The 27,500-nt window shown below is 45.7% G+C and overlaps 1 protein-coding gene and 1 long non-coding RNA gene across 52 annotated transcripts in view; one reads left to right on the top strand and one right to left on the bottom strand.

Moving 5' to 3' along the window:
• The window catches only part of LOC127928967 (procollagen-lysine,2-oxoglutarate 5-dioxygenase 2-like), a 188,199-nt gene that overhangs the window by 3,137 nt on the left and 157,562 nt on the right, over window positions 1-27,500 (bottom strand). Inside the window, exons 13-19 of one of the 2 annotated variants that reach the window (XM_052516607.1) lie at window positions 25,892-26,033; window positions 24,203-24,265; window positions 18,515-18,628; window positions 18,171-18,236; window positions 17,499-17,603; window positions 14,359-14,505; window positions 10,261-10,386 (exon numbers count right to left, since the gene is read on the bottom strand). In XM_052516607.1, coding sequence (XP_052372567.1) covers window positions 10,261-10,386; window positions 14,359-14,505; window positions 17,499-17,603; window positions 18,171-18,236; window positions 18,515-18,628; window positions 24,203-24,265; window positions 25,892-26,033 — 763 coding nt within the window. The remainder of the gene's footprint in view (window positions 1-10,260; window positions 10,387-14,358; window positions 14,506-17,498; window positions 17,604-18,170; window positions 18,237-18,514; window positions 18,629-24,202; window positions 24,266-25,891; window positions 26,034-27,500) is intronic. The other variant, XM_052516608.1, reaches the window with a different exon arrangement.
• Window positions 11,970-14,140, top strand: LOC127928968 (uncharacterized). 50 transcript variants are annotated; one of them, XR_008133068.1, is made up of 7 exons: window positions 11,970-12,124; window positions 12,244-12,379; window positions 12,554-12,621; window positions 12,791-12,981; window positions 13,021-13,214; window positions 13,316-13,407; window positions 13,697-13,877. It is a non-coding gene; the product is annotated as an uncharacterized LOC127928968 (long non-coding RNA). The 50 variants fall into 50 exon arrangements; XR_008133043.1 differs by having other exon boundaries at window positions 11,970-12,192; XR_008133067.1 differs by having other exon boundaries at window positions 11,970-12,209.

The following is a 27,500-nucleotide window of genomic DNA, read 5'->3' as shown; positions in this document are numbered from 1 at the left end:
TGGAGATAGAACAGAACACTGTGGGGATAGAACAGAAAACTGTGGGGATAGAACAGAACACTGTCCACTAGGAGATAGAACATAACACTGTGGGGATAGAACACAACACTGTGGGGATAGAACACAACACTGTCCACTAGGAGATAGAACACAACACTGTGGAGATAGAACAGAACACTGTGGGGATAAAACAGAAAACTGTCCACTAGGAGATAGAACACAACACTGTGGGGATAGAACAGAACACTGTGGGGATAGAACACAACACTGTGGAGATAGAACAGAACACTGTGGGGATAGAACACAACACTGTCCACTAGGAGATAGAACACAACACTGTGGAGATAGAACAGAACACTGTGGGGATAGAACAGAAAACTGTCCACTAGGAGATAGAACACAACACTGTGGGGATAGAACAGAACACTGTGGGGATAGAACAGAACACTGTGGGGATAGAACACAACACTGTCCACTAGGAGATAGAACACAACACTGTGGAGATAGAACAGAACACTGTCCACTAGGAGATAGAACACAACACTGTGGAGATAGAACAGAACACTGTGGGGATAGAACAGAAAACTGTGGGGATAGAACAGAACACTGTCCACTAGGAGATAGAACACAACACTGTGGGGATAGAACACAACACTGTGGGGATAGAACACAACACTGTGGGGATAGAACACAACACTGTCCACTAGGAGATAGAACACAACACTGTGGAGATAGAACAGAACACTGTGGGGATAGAACAGAAAACTGTCCACTAGGAGATAGAACACAACACGGTGGGGATAGAACACAACACTGTGGAGATAGAACAGAACACTGTGGGGATAGAACACAACACTGTGGAGATAGAACAGAACACTGTGGGGATAGAACAGAAAACTGTCCACTAGGAGATAGAACACAACACTGTGGGGATAGAACAGAACACTGGGGATAGAACACAACACTGTGGAGATAGAACAGAACACTGTGGGGATAGAACACAACACTGTCCACTAGGAGATAGAACACAACACTGTGGGGATAGAACAGAACACTGTGGGGATAGAGCAGAACACTGTGGAGATAGAACACAACACTGTGGGGATAGAACAGAAAACTGTGGGGATAGAACAGAACACTGTGGGGATAGAACACAACACTGTCCACTAGGAGACAGAACACAACACTGTGGGGATAGAACACAACACTGTGGGGATAGAACAGAAAACTGTCCACTAGGAGATAGAACACAACACTGTGGGGATAGAACAGAACACTGTCCACTAGGAGATAGAACACAACACTGTGGGGATAGAACAGAACACTGTGGGGATAGAACAGAACACTGTGGGGATAGAACAGAACACTGTGGGGATAGAACACAACACTGTCCACTAGGAGATAGAACACAACACTGTGGGGATAGAACAGAACACTGTGGGGATAGAGCAGAAAACTGTGGGGATAGAACAGAACACTGTGGGGATAGAACACAACACTGTGGGGATAGAACAGAAAACTGTGGGGATAGAACAGAACACTGTGGGGATAGAACACAACACTGTCCACTAGGAGATAGAACACAACACTGTGGGGATAGAACAGAACACTGTGGGGATAGAACAGAACACTGTGGGGATAGAACAGAACACTGTGGGGATAGAAAACAACACTGTGGGGATAGAACAGAAAACTGTGGGGATAGAACAGAACACTGTGGGGATAGAACACAACACTGTGGGGTGGCACAGTGGGCCAGTGCTCGCTGTGTTAAGAAGCAGTGTGGCTTGGTTGGGTTGTGTATCGGAGGACGCATGACTTTCAACCTCCGTCTCTCCCGAGCCCGGACGGGAGTTGTAGCGATGAGACAAGATAGTAGCTACTACACTGGGGATAGAACAGAACACTGTGGGGATAGAACACAACACTGTCCACTAGGAGATAGAACACAACACTGTGGAGATAGAACAGAACACTGTGGGGATAGAACAGAAAACTGTGGGGATAGAACAGAACACTGTCCACTAGGAGATAGAACAACACTGTGGAGATAGAACACTGTCCACTAGGAGATAGAACACAACACTGTGGGGATAGAACAGAACACTGTCCACTAGGAGATAGAACACAACACTGTGGGGATAGAACAGAACACTGTCCACTAGGAGATAGAACACAACACTGTGGAGATAGAACAGAACACTGTGGGGATAGAACAGAAAACTGTGGGGATAGAACAGAACACTGTCCACTAGGAGATAGAACATAACACTGTGGAGATAGAACAGAACACTGTGGGGATAGAACACAACACTGTCCACTAGGAGATAGAACACAACACTGTGGAGTTAGAACAGAACACTGTGGGGATAAAACAGAAAACTGTCCACTAGGAGATAGAACACAACACTGTGGGGATAGAACAGAACACTGTGGGGATAGAACACAACACTGTGGAGATAGAACAGAACACTGTGGGGATAGAACACAACACTGTCCACTAGGAGATAGAACACAACACTGTGGAGATAGAACAGAACACTGTGGGGATAGAACAGAACACTGTCCACTAGGAGATAGAACACAACACTGTGGGGATAGAACAGAACACTGTGGGGATAGAACACAACACTGTGGAGATAGAACAGAACACTGTCCACTAGGAGATAGAACACAACACTGTGGAGATAGAACAGAACACTGTCCACTAGGAGATAGAACACAACACTGTGGAGATAGAACAGAACACTGTGGGGATAGAACAGAAAACTGTGGGGATAGAACAGAACACTGTCCACTAGGAGATAGAACACAACACTGTGGGGATAGAACACAACACTGTGGGGATAGAACACAACACTGTGGGGATAGAACACAACACTGTCCACTAGGAGATAGAACACAACACTGTGGAGATAGAACAGAACACTGTGGGGATAGAACAGAAAACTGTCCACTAGGAGATAGAACACAACACGGTGGGGATAGAACACAACACTGTGGAGATAGAACAGAACACTGTGGGGATAGAACACAACACTGTGGGGATAGAACAGAAAACTGTCCACTAGGAGATAGAACACAACACTGTGGGGATAGAACAGAACACTGTGGGGATAGAACACAACACTGTGGAGATAGAACAGAACACTGTGGGGATAGAACACAACACTGTCCACTAGGAGATAGAACACAACACTGTGGAGATAGAACAGAACACTGTGGGGATAGAACAGAAAACTGTCCACTAGGAGATAGAACACAACACTGTGGGGATAGAACAGAACACTGTGGGGATAGAACAGAACACTGTGGGGATAGAACACAACACTGTCCACTAGGAGATAGAACACAACACTGTGGGGATAGAACAGAACACTGTGGGGATAGAACAGAACACTGTGGGGATAGAACAGAACACTGTCCACTAGGAGATAGAACACAACACTGTGGGGATAGAACAGAACACTGTGGGGATAGAACAGAACACTGTGGGGATAGAACAGAACACTGTGGGGATAGAACACAACACTGTCCACTAGGAGATAGAACACAACACTGTGGGGATAGAACAGAACACTGTGGGGATAGAGCAGAAAACTGTGGGGATAGAACAGAACACTGTGGGGATAGAACACAACACTGTGGGGATAGAACAGAAAACTGTGGGGATAGAACAGAACACTGTGGGGATAGAACACAACACTGTCCACTAGGAGATAGAACACAACACTGTGGGGATAGAACAGAACACTGTGGGGATAGAACAGAACACTGTGGGGATAGAACAGAACACTGTGGGGATAGAAAACAACACTGTGGGGATAGAACAGAAAACTGTGGGGATAGAACACAACACTGTGGGGATAGAACACAACACCATGGGGATAGAACACAACACTGTGGGGATAGAACAGAACACTGTGGGGATAGAACAGAACACTGTGGGGATAGAACACAACACTGTGGGGATAGAACACAACACTGTGGGGATAGAACACAACACTGTGGGAATAGAACAGAACACTGTGGGGATAGAACAGAACACTGTGGGGATAGAACAGAACACTGTCCACTAAGAGATAGAACACAACACCGTGGGGATAGAACACAACACTGTGGGGATAGAACACAACACTGTGGGGATAGAACACAACACCGTGGGGATAGAACACAACACTGTGGGGATAGAACAGAACACTGTGGGGATAGAACAGAACACTGTGGGGATAGAACACAACACTGTGGGGATAGAACACAACACTGTGGGGATAGAACACAACACTGTGGGGATAGAACACAACACTGTGGGGATAGAACAGAACACTGTGGGGATAGAACACAACACTGTGGGGATAGAACACAACACTGTGGGGATAGAACACAACACTGTGGGGATAGAACAGAACACTGTGGGGATAGAACACAACACTGTCCACTAGGAGATAGAACACAACACTGTGGGGATAGAACAGAACACTGTGGGGATAGAACAGAACACTGTGGGGATAGAACACAACACTGTCCACTAGGAGATAGAACACAACACTGTGGGGATAGAACACAACACTGTGGGGATAGAACAGAAAACTGTCCACTAGGAGATAGAACACAACACTGTGGGGATAGAACAGAACACTGTCCACTAGGAGATAGAACACAACACTGTGGGGATAGAACAGAACACTGTGGGGATAGAACAGAACACTGTGGGGATAGAACACAACACTGTCCACTAGGAGATAGAACACAACACTGTGGGGATAGAACAGAACACTGTGGGGATAGAGCAGAAAACTGTGGGGATAGAACAGAACACTGTGGGGATAGAACACAACACTGTGGGGATAGAACAGAAAACTGTGGGGATAGAACAGAACACTGTGGGGATAGAACACAACACTGTCCACTAGGAGATAGAACACAACACTGTGGGGATAGAACAGAAAACTGTGGGGATAGAACAGAACACTGTGGGGATAGAACACAACACTGTGGGGATAGAACAGAAAACTGTGGGGATAGAACAGAACACTGTGGGGATAGAACAGAACACTGTGGGGATAGAACACAACACTGTGGGGATAGAACACAACACCGTGGGGATAGAACACAACACTGTGGGGATAGAACAGAACACTGTGGGGATAGAACAGAACACTGTGGGGATAGAACAGAACACTGTCCACTAAGAGATAGAACACAACACCGTGGGGATAGAACACAACACTGTGGGGATAGAACACAACACCGTGGGGATAGAACACAACACTGTGGGGATAGAACAGAACACTGTGGGGATAGAACAGAACACTGTGGGGATAGAACAGAACACTGTGGGGATAGAACACAACACTGTGGGGATAGAACACAACACTGTGGGGATAGAACACAACACTGTGGGGATAGAACACAACACTGTGGGGATAGAACAGAACACTGTGGGGATAGAACACAACACTGTGGGGATAGAACACAACACTGTGGGGATAGAACACAACACTGTGGGGATAGAACAGAACACTGTGGGGATAGAATAATATAATAATAATATATGCCATTTAGATTTTATCCAAAGAACAGTCAACATTCTGTGGAATTGAACCCACTACCCTGGCGTTACAAGCGCCATGCTCTACCAACTGAGCTACAGGAGCTACAGAAAACTGTCCACTAGGAGATAGAACACAACACTGTGGGGATAGAACAGAACACTGTGGGGATAGAACAGAACACTGTGGGGATAGAACACAACACTGTCCACTAGGAGATAGAACACAACACTGTGGGGATAGAACACAACACTGTGGGGATAGAACAGAAAACTGTCCACTAGGAGATAGAACACAACACTGTGGGGATAGAACAGAACACTGTCCACTAGGAGATAGAACACAACACTGTGGGGATAGAACAGAACACTGTGGGGATAGAACAGAACACTGTGGGGATAGAACAGAACACTGTGGGGATAGAACACAACACTGTCCACTAGGAGATAGAACACAACACTGTGGGGATAGAACAGAACACTGTGGGGATAGAGCAGAAAACTGTGGGGATAGAACAGAACACTGTGGGGATAGAACACAACACTGTGGGGATAGAACAGAAAACTGTGGGGATAGAACAGAACACTGTGGGGATAGAACACAACACTGTCCACTAGGAGATAGAACACAACACTGTGGGGATAGAACAGAACACTGTGGGGATAGAACAGAACACTGTGGGGATAGAACAGAACACTGTGGGGATAGAAAACAACACTGTGGGGATAGAACAGAAAACTGTGGGGATAGAACAGAACACTGTGGGGATAGAACACAACACTGTGGGGATAGAACAGAAAACTGTGGGGATAGAACAGAACACTGTGGGGATAGAACAGAACACTGTGGGGATAGAACACAACACTGTGGGGATAGAACACAACACCATGGGGATAGAACACAACACTGTGGGGATAGAACAGAACACTGTGGGGATAGAACACAACACCGTGGGGATAGAACACAACACCGTGGGGATAGAACAGAACACTGTGGGGATAGAACACAACACTGTGGGGATAGAACCGAACACTGTCCACTAAGAGATAGAACACAACACCGTGGGGATAGAACATAACACTGTGGGGATAGAACACAACACTGTGGGGATAGAACACAACACCGTGGGGATAGAACACAACACTGTGGGGATAGAACAGAACACTGTGGGGATAGAACAGAACACTGTGGGGATAGAACAGAACACTGTGGGGATAGAACACAACACTGTGGGGATAGAACACAACACTGTGGGGATAGAACACAACACTGTGGGGATAGAACACAACACTGTGGGGATAGAACAGAACACTGTGGGGATAGAACACAACACTGTGGGGATAGAACACAACACTGTGGGGATAGAACACAACACTGTGGGGATAGAACAGAACACTGTGGGGATAGAACACAACACTGTGGGGATAGAACACAACACTGTGGGGATAGAACACAACACTGTGGGGATAGAACAGAACACTGTGGGCATAGAACACAACACCGTGGGGATAGAACACAACACCGTGGGGATAGAACAGAACACTGTGGGGATAGAACACAACACTGTGGGGATAGAACCGAACACTGTGGGGATAGAACACAACACTGTGGGGATAGAACAGAACACTGTCCACTAAGAGATAGAACACAAAACTGTGGGAATAGAACAGAACACTGTCCACTAGGAGATAAAACAGAACACTGTCCACTAGGAGATAAAACAGAACACTGTCCACTAGGAGATAAAACACAACACTGTCCACTAGGACATAGAACACAACACTGGGGATAGAACAGAACTCTGTGGGGATAGAACAGAACACTGTCCACTAGGAGATAGAACACAACACTGTGGGGATAGAACACAACACTGTCCACTAGGAGATAGAACACAACACTGTGGAGATAGAACACAACACTGTCCACTAGGAGATAGAACACAACACTGTCCACTAAGATATAGAACAGAACACTGTCCACTAGGAGATAGAACACAACACTGTCCACTAGGAGATAAAACACAACACTGTCCACTAGAGATAGAACACTACACTGTCCACTAGGAGATAGAACACAACACTGTCCACTAAGATATAGAACAGAACACTGTCCACTAGGAGATAGAACACAACACTGTCCACTAGGAGATAATACAGAACACTGTGTACAGGGAGGGAGGTGTATAGGGAGGGAGGTGTATGGGGAGGTGTATGGGGAGGGAGGTGTATAGGGAGGTGTATAGGGAGGGAGGGGTATAGGGAGATGTATAGGGAGGTGTATAGGGATGTGTATAGGGAGGGAGGTGTATAGGGAGGGAGGTGTATGGGGAGGGAGGTGTATGGGGAGGTGTATGGGGAGGGAGGGGTATAGGGAGGGATGTGTATAGGGAGGGAGGTGTACAGGGAGGGAGGTGTATGGGGAGGTGTATGGGGAGGGAGGGGTATAGGGAGGGATGTGTATAGGGAGGGAGGTGTACAGGGAGGGAGGTGTATAGGGAGGGAGGTGTATGGGGAGGTGTATGGGGAGGGAGGGGTATAGGGAGATGTATAGGGAGGTGTATAGGGAGGGAGGTGTATAGGGAGGGAGGTGTACAGGGAGGGAGGTGTATAGGGAGGGAGGTGTATGGGGAGGTGTATGGGGAGGGAGGGGTATAGGGAGATGTATAGGGAGGTGTATAGGGAGGGAGGTGTATGGGGAGGTGTATGGGGAGGGAGGGGTATAGGGAGGGATGTGTATAGGGAGGGAGGTGTACAGGGAGGGAGGTGTATAGGGAGGGAGGTGTATGGGGAGATGTATGGGGAGGGAGGGGTATAGGGAGATGTATAGGGAGGGAGGTGTACAGGGAGAGAGGTGTATAGGGAGGTGTACAGGGAGGTGTATATATAGGGAGGTAGATGTATAGGGAGGGAGATGTATAGGGAGGGAGGTGTATAGGGAGGGAGGTGTACAGGGAGGGAGGTGTATAGGGAGAGAGGTGTATAGGGAGGTGTACAGGGAGGTGTATATATAGGGAGGGAGGTGTACAGGGAGGGAGGTGTATAGGGAGGTGTACAGGGAGGTGTATAGGGAGGTGTATAGGGAGGGAGGTGTATATGGATGTGTACAGGGAGGTGTATAGGGAGGGAGGTGTACAGGGAGGGAGGTGTATAGGGAGGTGTACAGGGAGGTGTATAGGGAGGTGTATAGGGAGGGAGGTGTATATGGATGTGTACAGGGAGATGTATAGGGAGGGAGATGTACAGGGAGGGAGGTGTACAGGGAGGTGTACAGGGAGGTGTATAGGGAGGTGTATAGGGAGGGAGGTGTATATATAGGGAGGGAGATGTATAGGGAGGGAGGTTTATATATAGGGAGGGAGATGTATAGGGAGGGAGGTTTATAGGGAGGTGTACAGGGAGGTGTATATATAGGGAGGGAGGTGTACAGGGAGGGAGGTGTATAGGGAGGTGTACAGGGAGGTGTATAGGGAGGGAGGTGTATATGGATGTGTACAGGGAGGTGTACAGGGAGGGAGGTGTATAGGGAGGTGTATAGGGAGGGATGTGTATAGGGAGGGATGTGTATAGGGAGGGAGGTGTACAGGGAGGTGTATAGGGAGGGAGGTGTATAGGGAGGTGTAGAGGGAGGTGTATAGGGAGGGAGATGTATAGGGAGGGAGGTGTATAGGGAGGGAGATGTATAGGGAGGGAGATGTATAGGGAGGGAGGTGTATAGGGAGGGAGGTGTATAGGGAGGGAGATGTATAGGGAGGGAGAGGTATAGGGAGGGAGATGTATAGGGAGGGAGGTGTATAGGGAGGGAGATGTATAGGGAGGGAGATGTATAGGGAGGGAGGTGTATAGGGAGGGAGGTGTATAGGGAGGGAGATGTATAGGGAGGGAGATGTATAGGGAGGGAGATGTATAGGGAGGGAGATGTATAGGGAGGGAGATGTATAGGGAGGGAGGTGTATAGGGAGGGAGATGTATAGGGAGGGAGATGTATAGGGAGGGAGGTGTATAGGGAGGGAGATGTATAGGGAGGGAGGTGTATAGGGAGGGAGATGTATAGGGAGGGAGATGTATAGGGAGGGAGGTGTATAGGGAGGGAGATGTATAGGGAGGGCGGTGTATAGGGAGGGAGGTGTATAGGGAGGGAGGTGTATAGGGAGGTGTATAGGGAGGTGTATAGGGCGGTGTATAGGGATGTGTATAGGGAGTTGTATAGGAGAGTATAGGAGGTGTATAGGGAGGGAGGTGTATAGGGAGGTGTATAGGGAGGTGTATAGGGCGGTGTATAGGGAGGTGTATAGGGAGGTGTATAGGGAGGGAGGTGTACAGGGAGGGGTATAGGGATGGAGATGTATAGGGAGGTGTACAGGGAGGTGTATAGGGAGGGAGATGTATAGGGAGGGAGGTTTATAGGGAGGTGTACAGGGAGGTGTATATATAGGGAGGGAGATGTATAGGGAGGGAGGTGTATAGGGAGGTGTATAGGGAGTTGTATAGGGAGGTGTATAGAGAGGGAGGTGTATAGGGAGGTGTATAGGGACGTGTATAGGGAGGGAGGTGTATAGGGAGGTGTATAGGGAGGGAGGTGTATAGGGAGGGAGGTGTATAGGGAGGTGTATAGGGAGGTGTATAGGGAGGGAGGTGTATAGGGAGGGAGGTGTATAGGGAGGTGTATAGGGAGGTGTACGTTTGTGTTGAGATTCAGTACAATGTTTTACCTGGAAGTCAGTTCCTTTGCTGTTGAGAGCAACGTTGATGGTGAATGTGGAGGAGTCATGATGGGGTCTCAGGTAGGCCTGCCTCCCGGGGGTGTACTTCACTACAAAGTTCATCACCGCATAGCCCTGTGGAGAACAGCCCAACACATTTACACTGAACAAAAATATACAACGCAACATGCAACAATTTCAGGCCCTAATTTATGGCTTTCACATAATATATAATAATAATAATAATAATATAATAATCTATGGATTTCACATGACTGGGAATACAGATATGCATTTGTTGGTCACAGATACCTTTAAAAAAAAAAAAAGGTATCTGTTGTGATCCATTTGTCTCATGCAGCTGTGACACATCTCCTTCAGACAACCAGAGTTGATCAGGCTTGTTGATCTGTGGCCTGTGGAATTTGCCTCATGTCCCATCTCCTCTTCAATTGGATTGTGGCCTGTGGGAAGTTCCTCTTCAATGGCTGTGTGATATTGGAACTGGAACACGAACTGGAATACATGTCTGGTGAGTATGGAGGAACTGGAACACACTGTCGTACACGTCGATCCAGAGCATCCCAAACATGCTCAACGGGTGACATGTCTGGTGAATATGCAGGCCATGGAAGAACTGGGACATTTTCAGCTTCCAGGAATTGTGTAACAGATCCTTGTGACATGGGGTCGTGCGTCATCATGCTGAAACATGAGGCGATGGTGGCAGATGAATGACACGACAATGGGCCTCAGGATCTCCTCACGGTATCTCTGTTCATTCAAATTGCCAACGATTAAATTAAATTGTGTTCGTTGTCCGTAGATTCTGCCTGCCCACACCATAACCACACCATGGGGCACTTTGTTCACAACATTAAAATCAGCAAACCACTTGGCCACATGTCTGCTATCTGCCTGGTACAGTTGAAACCGGGATTCATCCGTGAAGTGCACACTTATCCAGCATGTCAGTGGTCATCGAAGGTGAGTATTTGGCCTACTGAAGTCGGTTACGACGCCAAACTGCATTCAGGTCAAGACCCTGGTGAGGACGATAAGCTTGTAGATGAGCTTCCCTCAGACGGTTTCTGATAGTTTGTGCAGAAATGATTTGGTTGTGCAAACCCACAGTTTCATCAGCTGTCCGGGTGGCTGGTCTCAAGACGATCCCGCTGGCGAAGTATCCGGATGTGGAGGTCCTGGACACATGGTCTGTGGTTGTGAGGCCAGTTGGATGAACTGCTAAATGATCTAAAACAACTTTTGAGTTGGCTTGTGGTAGATAAATGAGCAATAAATTATCTGGAAACAGCTCTGGTGGACATTCCTGCAGTCAGCATGCCTACTGCACGTTCCCTCAAAACTTGAGACATCTGTGACATTGGGTTGTATGACAAAACTGCAATATATGGACAGGTGAGACCAACAAAAATCTAGTTCCTGCTCATTTTGTACAAGCTGGGCATCCTATTAGTTCTCTCATTGGACGAGAAATTGTAAAGATGTCCTGCAGGGGAAGGGGACATTGAAATCTTCTTCAAAAGGGAATCTTTCTGGATCCACAGGCTGAACACAGTGTCTCCTCTTTGGCCTTATCGAGGAGTTTGACTGGAAACCCTTTTGATGTCTTTCACAAGCTCCTTGTCATTATCTGCTTTCTCAACGTATAAATCACTGACGCATCGAACAATAGATCTGAAGGGGATGTTGGATAATTGCGAATAAATATACTGAAGAAATCTGTCATGCACTACGGAGGAGGGTTGGCGTAACAGGAGGGTTGAGGTAACAGGAGGGTTGAGGTAACAGGAGGGTTGAGGTAACAGGAGGGTTGATGTAACAGGAGGGTTGATGTAACAGGAGGGTTGATGTAACAGGAGGGTTGATGTAACAGGAGGGTTGATGTAACAGGAGGGTTGAGGTAACAGGAGGGTTGATGTAACAGGAGGGTTGATGTAACAGGAGGGTTGATGTAACAGGAGGGTTGAGGTAACAGGAGGGTTGAGGTAACAGTAGGGTTGAGGTAACAGGAGGGTTGATGTAACAGGAGGGTTGAGGTAACAGGAGGGTTGATGTAACAGGAGGGTTGATGTAACAGGAGGGTTGAGGTAACAGGAGGGTTGATGTAACAGGAGGGTTGATGTAACAGGAGGGTTGAGGTAACAGGAGGGTTGAGGTAACAGGAGGGTTGAGGTACCAGGTAACAGGAGGGTTGATGTAACAGGAGGGTTGATGTAACAGGTAACAGGAGGGTTGATGAAACAGGAGGGTTGATGTAACAGGAGGGTTGATGTAACAGGTAACAGGAGGGTTGATGTAACAGGAGGGTTGATGTAACAGGAGGGTTGAGGTAACAGGAGGGTTGATGTAACAGGAGGGTTGATGTAACAGGAGGGTTGATGTAACAGGAGGGTTGATGTAACAGGAGGGTTGATGTAACAGGAGGGTTGATGTAACAGGAACAGGAGGGTTGATGTAACAGGAGGGTTGATGTAACAGGAGGGTTGAGGTAACAGGAGGTAACAGGAGGGTTGAGGTAACAGGAGGGTTGATGTAACAGGTAACAGGAGGGTTGATGTAACAGGAGGGTTGATGTAACAGGAGGGTTGATGTAACAGGAGGGTTGATGTAACAGGTAACAGGAGGGTTGATGTAACAGGAGGGTTGATGTAACAGGAGGGTTGATGTAACAGGAGGGTTGATGTAACAGGAGGGTTGATGTAACAGGTAACAGGAGCAGATGTAACAGGAGGGTTGATGTAACAGGTAACAGGAGGGTTGATGTAACAGGAGGGTTGATGTAACAGGAGGGTTGATGTAACAGGTAACAGGAGGGTTGATGTAACAGGAGGGTTGATGTAACAGGAGGATTGATGTAACAGGAGGGTTGAGGTAACAGGAGGGTTGATGTAACAGGAGGGTTGATGTAACAGGTAACAGGAGGGTTGATGTAACAGGAGGTTTGATGTAACAGGAGTTGATGTAACAGGAGGGTTGATGTAACAGGAGGGTAACAGGAGGGTTGATGTAACAGGAGGGTTGATGTAACAGGTAACAGGAGGGTTGATGTAACAGGAGGGTTGATGTAACAGGAGGGTTGATGTAACAGGTAACAGGAGGGTTGATGTAACAGGAGGGTTGATGTAACAGGAGGTAACAGGAGGGTTGATGTAACAGGAGGGTTGATGTAACAGGAGGGTTGATGTAACAGGAGGGTTGATGTAACAGGAGGGTTGATGTAACAGGAGGGTTGATGTAACAGGAGGGGTAACAGATGTAACAGGAGGGTTGATGTAACAGGAGGGTTGATGTAACAGGAGGGTTGATGTAACAGGAGGGTTGATGTAACAGGAGGGTTGATGTAACAGGAGGGTTGATGTAACAGGAGGGTTGATGTAACAGGAGGAGGGTTGATGTAACAGGAGGGTTGATGTAACAGGAGGGTTGATGTAACAGGAGGGTTGATGTAACAGGAGGGTTGATGTAACAGGAGGGTTGATGTAACAGGAGGGTTGATGTAACAGGAGGGTTGATGTAACAGGAGGGTTGATGTAACAGGAGGGTTGATGTAACAGGAGGGTTGATGTAACAGGAGGGTTGATGTAACAGGAGGGTTGATGTAACAGGAGGGACATGAACAGGAGGGTTGATGTAACAGGAGGGTAACAGGAGGTTGATGTAACAGGAGGGTTGATGTAACAGGAGGTTGACAGACAGACAGACAGACAGACAGAGGGTTGACAGACAGGAGGCAGGCAGGCACAGGAGGCAGATGTAACAGACAGACAGAAGACAGGAGGTTGAGTAACAGAACAGGAGGGTTGAGACAACAGGAGGTTGGCAGACAGGAGGGTTGATGAACAGACAGACAGACAGACAGACAGACAGACAGACAGACAGACAGACAGGAGGGTTGAGTAACAGGAGGCAGATGCCAGGAGCAGGCAGACAGACAGACAGACAGACAGACAGACAGAGACAGACAGACAGACAGAGGCAGACAGACAGACAGACAGACAGACAGACAGACAGACAGACAGACAGACAGACAGACAGACAGACAGACAGACAGACAGACAGACAGACAGACAGACAGACAGGCACCTTGGTGTAGTATCCGGAGAAGACTTTGAGAGTGACGGGGGATATGAACTCTCTGATGAAGTGTAGCCACTCCTTGTCGTAACCGATCTGCTTCATGTGGATGTCATCAGTCGGCACGGTCTCATAGCCGCCAGTGATCCTCTTGTCCTGATAGTAAAGAACAACAACAGGACATTGATAGAACCTACCAGAACCTCCTCCGTGAGGCTGTGTGAGACTGCTGTCTCCAGGGTGATGGATGTTAGGGATGATGACAGATGAGGGTGTGTGTGGGTTTAAACCTGAACGACCTGGATTGGCAGTGACACCCCCCCCCCCCCATTTACGGGGTCGGCTACAACAGAGTGTATCCGGTTTTCAGGGGAAATGGAAAGAGAGCCTGTGCTGAGACTTCCTCTTTTTTGATCCTTATCAAGGAGACACTCCACTTTAAGTCCTCCTCCACATTCACTGGATTGGTTGAACAGTGCAGAAGAGGACCCCCCCCCCAGTTACTTTCTCTCTCTCGCCAGGACCAGAAAGCCGCTCAGGCGTTTCTGTTACGCTCTGCTACATTAGGCAGAGATCAACCTCATGACTCACAGACACCAGGTATCTCAGAACTACACACCTGTCATATATCAATCATATACATGTACTATGAACATGAGTTAATAATATAATACAGGACTACATAAAACTACACACCTGTACTATGAACATGAGTTAATCATATAATACAGGACTACATAAAACTACACACATTAACTATGAACATGAGTTAATAATATAATACAGGACTACATAAAACTACACACCTGTCATATATCAATAATATAATACAGGACTACATAAAACTACACACCTGTACTATGAACATGAGTTAATAATATAATACAGCACTACATAAAACTACACACATTAATTATGAACATGAGATAATAATATAATACAGGACTACATAAAACTACACACCTGTACTATGAACATGAGTTAATAATATAATATAGCACTACATAAAACTACGCACATGAATTAAAACAGGTATCAAAACCCCTTTAATTGCTGTTTTAAAGTCAGATCTGCCAACTACAATAGTATTAACAACAGCATGGTCAGGGTTCAATCCAAGGGGCGCTATAATCAAATCAAATCAAATCAAATGTATTTATATAGCCCTTCGTACATCAGCTGATATCTCAAAGTGCTGTACAGAAACCCAGCCTAAAACCCCAAACAGCAAGCAATGCAGGTGTAGAAGTAATAATACTTACAGTAATAATACTTACAGTAATAATAATAATAATAAAATAATAATAATAATAATAATAAAATAATAATAATACTAGTAATAATAATACTAGTAATAATAATATAAGTAATAATAATACTAGTAACAATAATAATAATAATAATACTAGTAATAATAATACTAGTAATAATAATACTAGTAATAATACTAGTAATAATAATACTAGTAATAATAATAATAATACTAGTAATAATAATAGTAATAATAATAATAGTAATAATAATAATAGTAATAATAATACTAGTAATAATAATACTAGTAATTATAATAATAATACTAGTAATAATAATACTAGTAATAATAATAGTAATAATAATACTAGTAATATTAATAATAATACTAGTAATAATACTAGTAATAATAATAATAATAATAGTAATAATAATACTAGTAATAGTAATAATAATAATAGTAATAATAATACTAGTAATAATAATAATAGTAATAATAATACTAGTAATAGTAATAATAATACTAGTAATAGTAATAATAATAATAATAGTAATAATAATACTAGTAATAATAATACTAGTAATAATAATACTAGTAATAATAATAATACTAGTAATAATAATACTAGTAATAGTAATAATAATACTAGTAATAATAATAATCATACTAGTAATAGTAATAATAATAATAGTAATATTAATACTAGTAATAGTAATAATAATAATAGTAATAATAATACTAGTAATAATAATACTAGTAATAATAATACTAGTAATAGTAATACTAATACTAGTAATAATAATAGTAATAATAATAATCGTAATAATAATACTAGTAATAGTAATAATAATACTAGTAATAATAATACTAGTAATAATAATACTAGTAATAATAATACTAGTAATAATAATACTAGTAATAGTAATACTAATACTAGTAATAATACTAGTAATAATAATAATCGTAATAATAATACTAGTAATAGTAATAATAATACTAGTAATAATAATACTAGTAATAATAATACTAGTAATAATAATACTAGTAATAGTAATAATAATACTAGTAATAATAATACTACTAATAATAATAATAATACTAGTAATAATAATACTAGTAATAATAATAATAGTAATAATAATACTAGTAACAATAATACTAGTAATAGTAATAATAATACTAGTAATAATAATACTAGTAATAATAATAATAATAATAATAATAATACTAGTAATAATAATAATAGTAATAATAATACTAGTAATAATAATAATAATACTAGTAATAATAATAGTAATAATAATACTAGTAATAGTAATAATAATACTAGTAATAATAATACTAGTAATAATAATACTAGTAATAATAATACTAGTAATAGTAATAATAATACTAGTAATAATAATACTAATAATAATAATAATAATACTAGTAATAATAATACTAGTAATAATAATAATAGTAATAATAATACTAGTAACAATAATACTAGTAATAGTAATAATAATACTAGTAATAATAATACTAGTAATAATAATAATAATAATAATAATAATACTAGTAATAATAATACTAGTAATAATAATAATAATAATAATAATAATACTAGTAATAATAATAATAGTAATAATAATACTAGTAATAATAATACTAGTAATAATAATAATAATACTAGTAATAATAATAGTAATAATAATACTAGTAATAATAATAATAGTAATAATAATGCAGGTGTAACACCATTTTAAAGGGACTGGATGCTCCGTGAACACCCGGTGAGGAAATTGCCTCTAAAATCTGCCGGCTCTGTTTTAATCCCGGCCCTTTGTGTAATAATAACAGATCTGACTGGGTGTATACGGAAAGGGAACAGTATGTACTATGTTTGACCTCTGACCTCGTGGTTGCCTCCAGACCAGGACCCGTAGTGTTCCATCTCCTCCACCAGCTCATCACAGGCCCGCTCCGTGAAGACCGGGAACCAGAACACATCTGGACACGGCTAGAGGAGACACACACACGTTTAGAAGGACGAGGCATCAGAAGACGAATCAATCTACATTTATCAACTTCAACAATTTCAATGAAATCAGGAACTCACAAACAAAATAATAACTCAGGAAGTTAGGAAGCATTAGTCTATGCTACTCTATCTACATGGAGAAACATGAGGTATTGTTGAAAGACGATCAGAAAAAATAAAGGTTAAGTACTCTTATAGTGTGTCTGTCCAGCTGTAGACTAAATGAATGAGCTCTATAATGTGTCTGTCCAGCGGTAGACCGTATGAATGAGCTCTATAGTGTCTGTCCAGCAGCAGACTGTATGAATGAGCTCTATAGTGTGTCTGTCCAGCTGTAGACTAAATGAATGAGCTCTATAGTGTGTCTGTCCAGCTGCAGACTAAATGAATGAGCTCTATAGTGTGTCTGTCCAGCTGTAGACTAAATGAATGAGCTCTATAGTGTGTCTGTCCAGCTGCAGACTAAATGAATGAGCTCTATGGTGTGTCTGTCCAGCAGCAGACTAAATGAATGAGCTCTATGTAACCTGGCATGTGTGCACACACCTCTTCTAAGTAGTTCTCTGTGAAGATGCGTGTGTAGTTGGGGTGGATGTATTTCTCCTTCCAGTCCTGGTACATGGATAGAGAGAGATGAGAGAGAGAGAGAGAGAGAGAGAGAGAGAGAGAGAGAGAGAGGAGAGAGAGAGAGGGGGTAGAGAGACAGAGAGACAGAGGCAGATGGGTACCATACACAACCCAGAATCCACAGTACATCACAGATCCTTATCAGCCAAGCAGAGTTCACAAGCAAATTTTTAATTTACTACAAACAATACAGACAAATGGCTATCGTATCTCATGCCATCAAAACATATTTAATGAGAAAACAAAAAGTAGGCAGGACCTACCATTGGATTTTCATATATCTGCCACAGATCACTGTTATAGTGTGACGTGTTAAAGCTGGCTGTGGATATTAGCCTTCCAAACTCATGGCGGTTCGTAATGTACATGAACATTCCCTGTGGCGGACAGAGAAAGTCAAAATTAGCCTTCCCACAATGCTCAGTCATTAAGTAGAAGTACATCTGCTTTCGTTGTTTACAGCTGTTTTCACAAACTGAATAAAACAGAACAACCCCTGGCTTCCTGACGGAGTGTGCTGGGAGTTTTAGAAACTAAACAATGAGAACCACATGTCAATTAATAATACTGGGATATTAATGGGGGAGAGGAAGGGCAGGGTGGGAGGGGACATGGTAGGGGGAGGGAGGGGACATGGTAGGGGGAGGGAGGGGACATGGTAGGGGGAGGGAGGGGAAATGGTAGGGGGAGGGAGGGGACATGGTAGGGGGAGGGAGGGGACATGGTAGGGAGAGGGAGGGGACAGGATAGGGGAAGGGACAAGGAGGGAAGGGACATGTTAGGGGGAGGGAGAGACAGGGAGTGGACATGGTAGGGAGAGGGAGGGACAGGGAGGGGACATGATAGGGGGAGGGAGGGACAGGGAGGGGACATGATAGGGAGAGGGAGGGACAGGGAGGGGACATGATAGGGGAAGGGAGAGACATGGAGGGGACATGATAGGGAGAGGGAGGGACAGGGAGGGGACATGATAGGGGGAGGGACAGGGAGGGCACATGGTAGGGAGAGGGAGGACATGGTAGGGAGAGGGAGGGACAGGGAGGGAGGGGACATGGTAGGGAGAGGGAGGGACAGGGAGGGGACATGATAGGGGGAGGGACAGGGAGGGAGGGGACATGGTAGGGAGAGGGAGGGACAGGGAGGGGACATGATAGGGGGAGGGACAGGGAGGGCACATGGTAGGGAGAGGGAGGACATGGTAGGGAGAGGGAGGGACAGGGAGGGAGGGGACATGGTAGGGAGAGGGAGGGACAGGGAGGGGACATGATAGGGGGAGGGACAGGGAGGGAGGGGACATGGTAGGGAGAGGGAGGGACAGGGAGGGGACATGATAGGGGGAGGGAGGGGACATGATAGGGGGAGGGACAGGGAGGGAGGGCGTCTGGCGTTGCACTGTGGGGGGGGAGGAAGGACGCAGCTGAACTGGACCCACTCTCAGACTTGGCTTTCTGTCTTTTCCCAGAATGCAGCTGAGAGGTTTGGCTTGTTTGGGATTTCAAACCATCTGTTCCTAATACAAAGTATTTCTCCAAATAAATGATTTATGATTTTATTGAAGTGGTTTTAGGAGGGAGTTTGTACTGATGGTGTTGTCCTGATAGTCTAGGTCTGATCAGCTAGCCTAGTGTGAGACGGTCAGAGCGTTGGGGATGTGTTTAGGGAGAGAAGCTTCTCACATGTATAGATCTGAAGGGGGATAGGGGAATAAGCATCATGACTGCTGGGAACCTGCAGGAGAAAATTACTATGGCTCCGCAACTATAGTAGCTCCATATAGTAGCTCCATATAGTAGCTCCGCGACTATAGTAGCTCCATATAGTAGCTCCGCAACTATAGTAGCTCCATATAGTAGCTCCGCAACTATAGTAGCTCCATATAGTAGCTCCGCAACTATAGTAGCTCCATATAGTAGCTCCGCAACTATAGTAGCTCCATATAGTAGCTCCGCAACTATAGTAGCTCCATATAGTAGCTCCGCAACTATAGTAGCTCCATATAGTAGCTCCGCGACTATAGTAGCTCCGCGACTATAGTATCTACGTGACTATAGTAGCTCAGAGACTACAGTAGCTACGTGACAATAGTAGCTCCGCGACTATAGTATCTACGTGACTATAGTAGCTAAGTGACTATAGTAGCTCAGAGACTACAGTAGCTACGTGACTATAGTAGCTCCGCGACTATAGTAGCTCCACGACTATAGTATCTACGTGACTATAGTAGCTACGTGACTATAGTAGCTCCATATAGTAGCTCCGTGACTATAGTAGCTCCGCGACTATAGTATCTACATGACTATAGTAGCTAAGTGACTATAGTAGCTCAGAGACTACAGTAGCTGCGTGACTATAGTAGCTCCGCGACGATAGTAGCTCCGTGACTATAGTGGCTACGTGACTATAGTAGCTCCACGACTATAGTAGCTCTGTTACTATAGCAGCTTCGTTACTATAGCTCTGTGACTATAGCTCCGTGACTATAGTAGCTCCGTTACTATAGCAACTCCGTTACTATAGCTCCGTGACTATAGTAGCTCCACGACTATAGTAGCTCCGTTACTATAGCAGCTCCGTTACTATAGCTCCGTGACTATAGTAGCTCCGTGACTATAGTAGCTCCATTACTATAGTAGCCCCACGACAATAGTAGCTCGGCGACTATAGCTCCGTGACTATAGTAGCTCTGTTACTATAGTAGCTCCGCGACTATAGCTACGTTACTATAGCTCCGTGACTATAGCTCAATTACTATAGTAGTACCGTGACTATAGTAGCTCCGTGACTATAGTAGCTCCGTGACTATAGTAGCTCCGTGACTATAGTAGCTCCGTGACCATAGTAGCTCTGTTACTATAGTAGCTCCCTGACTATAGCAGCTCCGTGACTATAGTAGCTCCGTGACTATAGTAGCTCCGTGACTATAGTAGCTCCGTTACTATAGCTCCGTGACTATAGCTCAATTACTATAGTAGCTCCGTGACTATAGTAGCTCCGTGACTATAGTAGCTCCGTGACCATAGTAGCTCTATTACTATAGTAGCTCCGTGACTATAGTAGCTCCGTGACTATAGTAGCTCTGTTACTATAGTAGCTCCGCGACTATAGCTACGTTACTATAGCTCCGTGACTATAGTAGCTCTGTGACCATAGTAGCTCTGTTACTATAGTAGCTCCGCGACTATAGCTACGTTACTATAGCTCCGTGACTATAGCTCAATTACTATAGTAGCTCCGTGACCATAGTAGCTCTGTGATTATAGTAGCTACGTGACCATAGCTCCGTTACTATAGCAGCTCCGTAACTATAACAGCTCCGTTATTATAGCAGCTCCGTTATTATAGCAGCTCCGTTATTATAGCAGCTCCGTGACTATAGCAGCTCCGTGACTATAGCAGCTCCGTGACTATAGTAGCTCCGCGACTGTAGTAGCTACGTGACCATAGCAGCTCCGTGACTATAGCAGCTCTGTGACGATAGTATCTACGTGACTACAGTAGCTCAGTGACTATAGTAGCTCCGTGACTATAGCAGCTACGTGACCACAGCAGCTCCGTGACTATAGCAGCTCCGTGACTATAGAAGCTCCCTGACTATAGTAGCTCCGTAACTATAGAAGCTACGTGACTATAGTAGCTCCGTGACTATAGCAGCTACGTGACTATAGCAGCTCCGTGACTATAGCAGCTCCGTAACTATAGAAGCTACGTGACTATAGTAGCTCCGTTACTATAGCAGCTCCGTGACTATAGAAGCTCCCTGACTATAGTAGCTCCGTTACTATAGCAGCTCCGTGACGACAGCAGCTCCGTGACTATAGCAGCTCCGTGACTATAGCAGCTCCGTGACTATAGTAGCTCCGTGACTATAGCAGCTCCGTGACTATAGCAGCTCTGCGACTATAGCAGCTCTGTGACTATAGCAGCTCCGTGACTATAGCAGCTCTGTGACTATAGCAGCTCCGTGACTATAGCAGCTCCGTGACTATAGCAGCTCTGTGATGATAGCAGCTCTGCGACTATAGCAGCTCCGCGACTATACCTCCGTTACTATAGCTCTCACGGACTGATACACTACATGCACAAACTATGTGGACACCCCTTCAAATTAGTGGATTCGGCTATTTCAACAACACCCGTTGTTGAAAGTTGCATAAAATCGAGCAGACAGACATGCGATCTCCATAGACAAACATTCCCAATGCATAGTGCCAACTGTAAAGTTTGGTGGTGGAGGAGTAATTCCTGTTCCCTGGGGACTGTAAGTGCTGTTTTGTGAAGTGGTTCAGGCCCGGCTTAATTCCAGGGAAGGGAAATCTTAACGATGGTCTGTCCTCGGTTGCACAGCATACATTCTAAATGATTCTGGAATCAACATTCCAACCTGTTGTGGCTTCAACAGTTTGGGGAAGGCCCTTTCCTGTTTCAGCATGACAATGCCCCCGTGCACAAAGTGAGGTCCAAACAGAAATGGTTTGTCGAGATTGGTGAGGAAGAAGTTGACTGGCCTGCACAGAGCCCTGACCTCAACCCCATTGAACACATTTGGGATAAATTGGAGCGCCGACTGCGAGCCGGGCCTAATCTCACCAACATCATTGTCCGACCTCACTAATGCTCTTGTGGTTGAATGTAAGCAAGTCCCCGCAGCAATGTTCCAACATCTAGTGGAAAGCCTTCCCAGAAGAGCGGAGGCTGTTATAGCAGCAATGTTCCAACATCTAGTGGAAAGCCTTCCCAGAAGAGTGGAGGCTGTTATAGCAGCAATGTTCTAACATCTAGTGAAAAACCTTCCCAGAAGAGCGGAGGCTGTTATAGCAGCAATGTTCTAACATCTAGTGGAAAGCCTTCACAGAAGAGTGGAGGCTGTTATAGCAGCAATGTTCTAACATCTAGTGAAAAACCTTCCCAGAAGAGCGGAGGCTGTTATAGCAGCAATGTTCTAACATCTAGTGGAAAGCCTTCACAGAAGAGTGGAGGCTGTTATAGCAGCAATGTGCCAACATCTAGCGGAAAGCCTTCCTAGAAGAGTGGAGGCTGTTATAGCAGCAATGTTCTAACATCTAGTGGAAAGCCTTCCCAGAAGAGTGGAGGCTGTTATTACAGCGATGTTCCAACATCTAGTGGAAAGCCTTCCTAGAAGAGTGGAGGCTGTTATAGCAGCAAAGGGGGGACCAACTCCATATTAATGGCAATACATTTTTTATGAAATATTCGACAAGTAGTTGTCCACATACTTTAGTGTATATCTGATCTTTATTCTCCTGTTAAGTATTCCTTGAGGGGTGGGAGGAACTACAACAGATTCCTCAGTCTCTAACCTCTCCTCAGTCTCTAACTCATCACAGGCAGAAGGTTAACATCCATTTTCAAAAGGGGTGTGGAGATACACAGCTTTATCTCTATTGGTTTGGCTCCTCTAAGAGGCCTCGGCAGACTTCCTGAAAGAAGTCACTACTCTGGAGATGATTCGATACTTTATGTTTATATCATCATGTATCAAATAAATAGCTCTAGAAAGGGTGATATTGTAATGCTTTGATGGAAAAACATGTCCATTGGAATTCAGGTACTGAATTTTCCATTTTTGGGGGGATGGCGGGACAAAGGTTCTACGTTGGGCCGGACAAAGGTTCTACGATGGGCTGGACAAAGGTTCTACGTTGGGCTGGACAAAGGTTCTACGATGGGCCGGACATAGGTTCTACGATGGGCTGGACATAGGTTCTACGATGGGCCGGACATAGGTTCTACGATGGGCCGGACATAGGTTCTACGATGGGCCGGATATAGGTTCTACGATGGGCCGGATATAGGTTCTACGATGGGCCGGATATAGGTTCTACGATGGGCCGGATATAGGTTCTACGATGGGCCGGACATAGGTTCTACGATGGGCCGGACATAGGAAATGGTTATCTATACAAAGTAGAATAATGAAAGCTGTTAAAAACCTTTGGGACTCTGAGCATATGGAATGTTTCCGGGTTGGGGGAGTCTTTCTCTCTGTGATTGGTCTAAAAGAGAGGGAAAAGCACGGTGTAAATGGTGTAACGGTACGTTTTGTCAGAGAGAGAGAGCTTGGTCGACAGGTAGGTAAGATGTAACATACAGGAGGAGGAGGCATGGGAAGGAGAGGACATGAGCTGCATGAGGAAGACCAAGACTCCCACCGAAGCTGGTGTTTTGGTAGTTATTATCTTAGTGAGTGTTGCATGCTGGGACAGAGTGAAGCGATGCAGAGGTGCATACACTCAGAGCAGAGCTCTGTGGTAGTACGTGTTAGCATGGGGTGACACGTGACAAAGTCTACAGGGCAAACGGAAGTTACAAAATACAGTTTAGAAGACAGCCAGACATTGCCACATGGTCACATGACAGAGGAGAGGAGAGAACAGGAGGAGGGAGACCGAGAGAGGACCAGAGAGGAGAGGGGAGGAGGAAAGACGGGAGGAGGGGAGAGGTAAGGGAGACTGAGAGAGGAGAGGAGAGGAGAGGAGGGGGAGGGAGAGGGAGGGAGGGGAGAGGAGAGGAGAGGAGAGGAGAGGAGAGGAGAGGAGAGGAGAGGAGAGGAGAGGAGGGGAGAGGAGGCCCTGAACCTGAACGCACAACAGAGGCTGTTGTAAACAGACAAGATCTTGACAGACAGAAGGAAGACAGACAGACAGACAGACAGACAGACAGACAGACAGACAGACAGACAGACAGACAGACAGACAGACAGACAGACAGACAGAGAAACAGACAGCACATGGAGAGACAGACAGACAGACAGAGAAACAGACAGCACATGGAGACAGACAGACAGACAGACAGAGAAACAGACAGCACATGGAGACAGACAGACAGACAGACAGAGAAACAGACAGCACATGGAGACAGACCGACAGAGAAACAGAGACAGAGTCAGACAGACAGACAGACAGACAGACAGACAGACAGACAGACAGACAGACAGACAGACAGCACATGGAGACAGACCGACAGAGAAACAGAGACAGAGACAGACAGACAGCACGTGGAGACAGACAGACAGACAGACAGACAGACAGACAGACAGACAGACAGACAGACAGACAGACAGACAGACAGACAGCACATGGAGACAGACCGACAGAGAAACAGAGACAGAGACAGACAGACAGCACGTGGAGACAGACAGACAGACAGTGTACAGGATACCAGACAGACAGACAGACAGACAGACAGACAGACAGACAGACAGACAGACAGACAGACAGACAGACAGAGAAACAGACAGACAGTGTACAGGATACCAGACAGACAGACAGACAGACAGACAGACAGACAGACAGACAGACAGACAGACAGTGTACAGGATACCAGACAGACAGACAGACAGACAGACAGACAGACAGACAGACAGACAGACAGACAGTGAACGTAAGCTAACATAAGTTAACATAAGATAAATCTGGATGTCTATGGACACAGAGGAAGAGCCATTTGTCCATTAAACTTCCTCCAAACGTCCTCGTATTCTGCCTTACATAAACCAGATGTCCTGTATGCTTCTAATCTAAACAGTGTATTACTGTCAATGCAGTAGCTGCTAGATCTTGATCATTCTAACTCTTATACTGAGAAACGTAATAACTCAGGCGTTATCTGAGCGGTCTTACCAATTCTCTAGCGTGTCTACAGAGAGCCATGTCAGGATCCAGTTTCTCCAAAACAAAATGTTTCCTCTCCTTCAGCTCGTTTCTCAGGACTTCTCCCTTTATCAAGTATATATGAGCCATGTAAGGAATGTTCCACACGCCCCTGAGAGAGGAGAGAATGACAGAGATAGCGAGAGAGGGGGGGAGAAAGAGAGAGAGAAACACAGAGAGACACAGGGGGGGAGAGAGACACAGGGGGGAGAGAGACACAGGGGGGAAGAGAGACACAGAGAGACACAGAGAGACACAGGGGGGAGAGAAATACAGGGGGGAGAGAGACACAGGGGGAGAGAGACACAGGGGGAAGAGAGAGAGACACAGGGGGAGAGAGACACAGGGGGGAAGAGAGACACAGAGAGACACAGGGGGGGAGAGAGACACAGAGAGACACAGGGGGGGAGAGAGACACAGAGAGACACAGGGGGGGAGAGAGACACAGAGAGACACAGGAGGGGAGAGAGACACAGAGAGACACAGGGGGGGAGAGAGACACAGAGAGACACAGGGGGGAGAGAAATACAGGGGGGAAGAGAGACACAGAGAGACACAGAGAGACACGGGGGGAGAGAAATACAGGGGGAGAGAGACACAGGGGGGAGAGAGACACAAGGGGGAAGAGAGACACAGAGAGACACAGGGGGGAAAAGAGGGACATCGGGGGGATAGAGACACAGAGAGACACAGGGGGAGAGAGACACAGAGAGACACAGGGGGGGAGAGAGACACAGGGGGAGAGAGACACAGGGGAGAGAGAGACACAGAAAGACACAGGGGGAGAGAGACACAGGGGGACACAGGGGGAGACACAGGGGGAAGAGAGACACAGGGGAAGAGAGACACAGGGGGAGAGACACAGAGAGACACAAGGGGGACACAAGGGGGAGAGAGAGAGACACAGGGGGAGAGAGACACAGAGAGACACAGGGGGAGAGAGACACAGAGTGACACAGGCGGGGAGAGAGACACAGGGGGAGAGAGACACAGAGAGACACAGGGGGAGAGAGACACAGGGGGGGGAGAGACACAGAGAGACACAGGGGGGAGAGAGACACAGAGAGACACAGGGGAGAGAGACACAGAGAGACACAGGGGGAGAGAGACACAGGGGGAGAGACACAGAGAGACACAGGGGGAGAGAGACACAGAGAGACACAGGGGGGGAGAGAGACACAGAGAGACACAGGGGGAGAGAGACACAGAGAGACACAGGGGGAGAGACACAGAGAGACACAGGGGGAGATACACAGAGAGACACAGGGGGAGAGAGACACATAGGGGGGAGAGAGAGAGACACAGGGGGAAGAGAGAGACACAGATAGACACAGGGGAGAGACACAGGGAGAGACACAGAGAGACACGGGGGAGAGAGACACAGAGGGACACAGAGAGACACAGGGGGATAGAGACACAGAGCGACACAGGGGGAGAGACACAGAGAGACACGGGGGAGAGAGAGAGACACAGGGGAGACACAGAGGGACAAATGGGGGAGAGAGACACAGAGAGACACAGGGGGGACAAATGGGGGAGAGAGACAGACAGACAGACAGACAGACAGACAGACAGACAG

The sequence above is a fragment of the Oncorhynchus keta genome, unplaced genomic scaffold, assembly GCF_023373465.1.
Source record: "Oncorhynchus keta strain PuntledgeMale-10-30-2019 unplaced genomic scaffold, Oket_V2 Un_scaffold_515_pilon_pilon, whole genome shotgun sequence".
NCBI classification, from domain to species: Eukaryota; Metazoa; Chordata; class Actinopteri; order Salmoniformes; family Salmonidae; genus Oncorhynchus; species Oncorhynchus keta.
The sequence above is the reverse complement of the archived record's forward strand: the minus strand, read 5'-3'. Positions and strand labels throughout refer to the sequence as shown.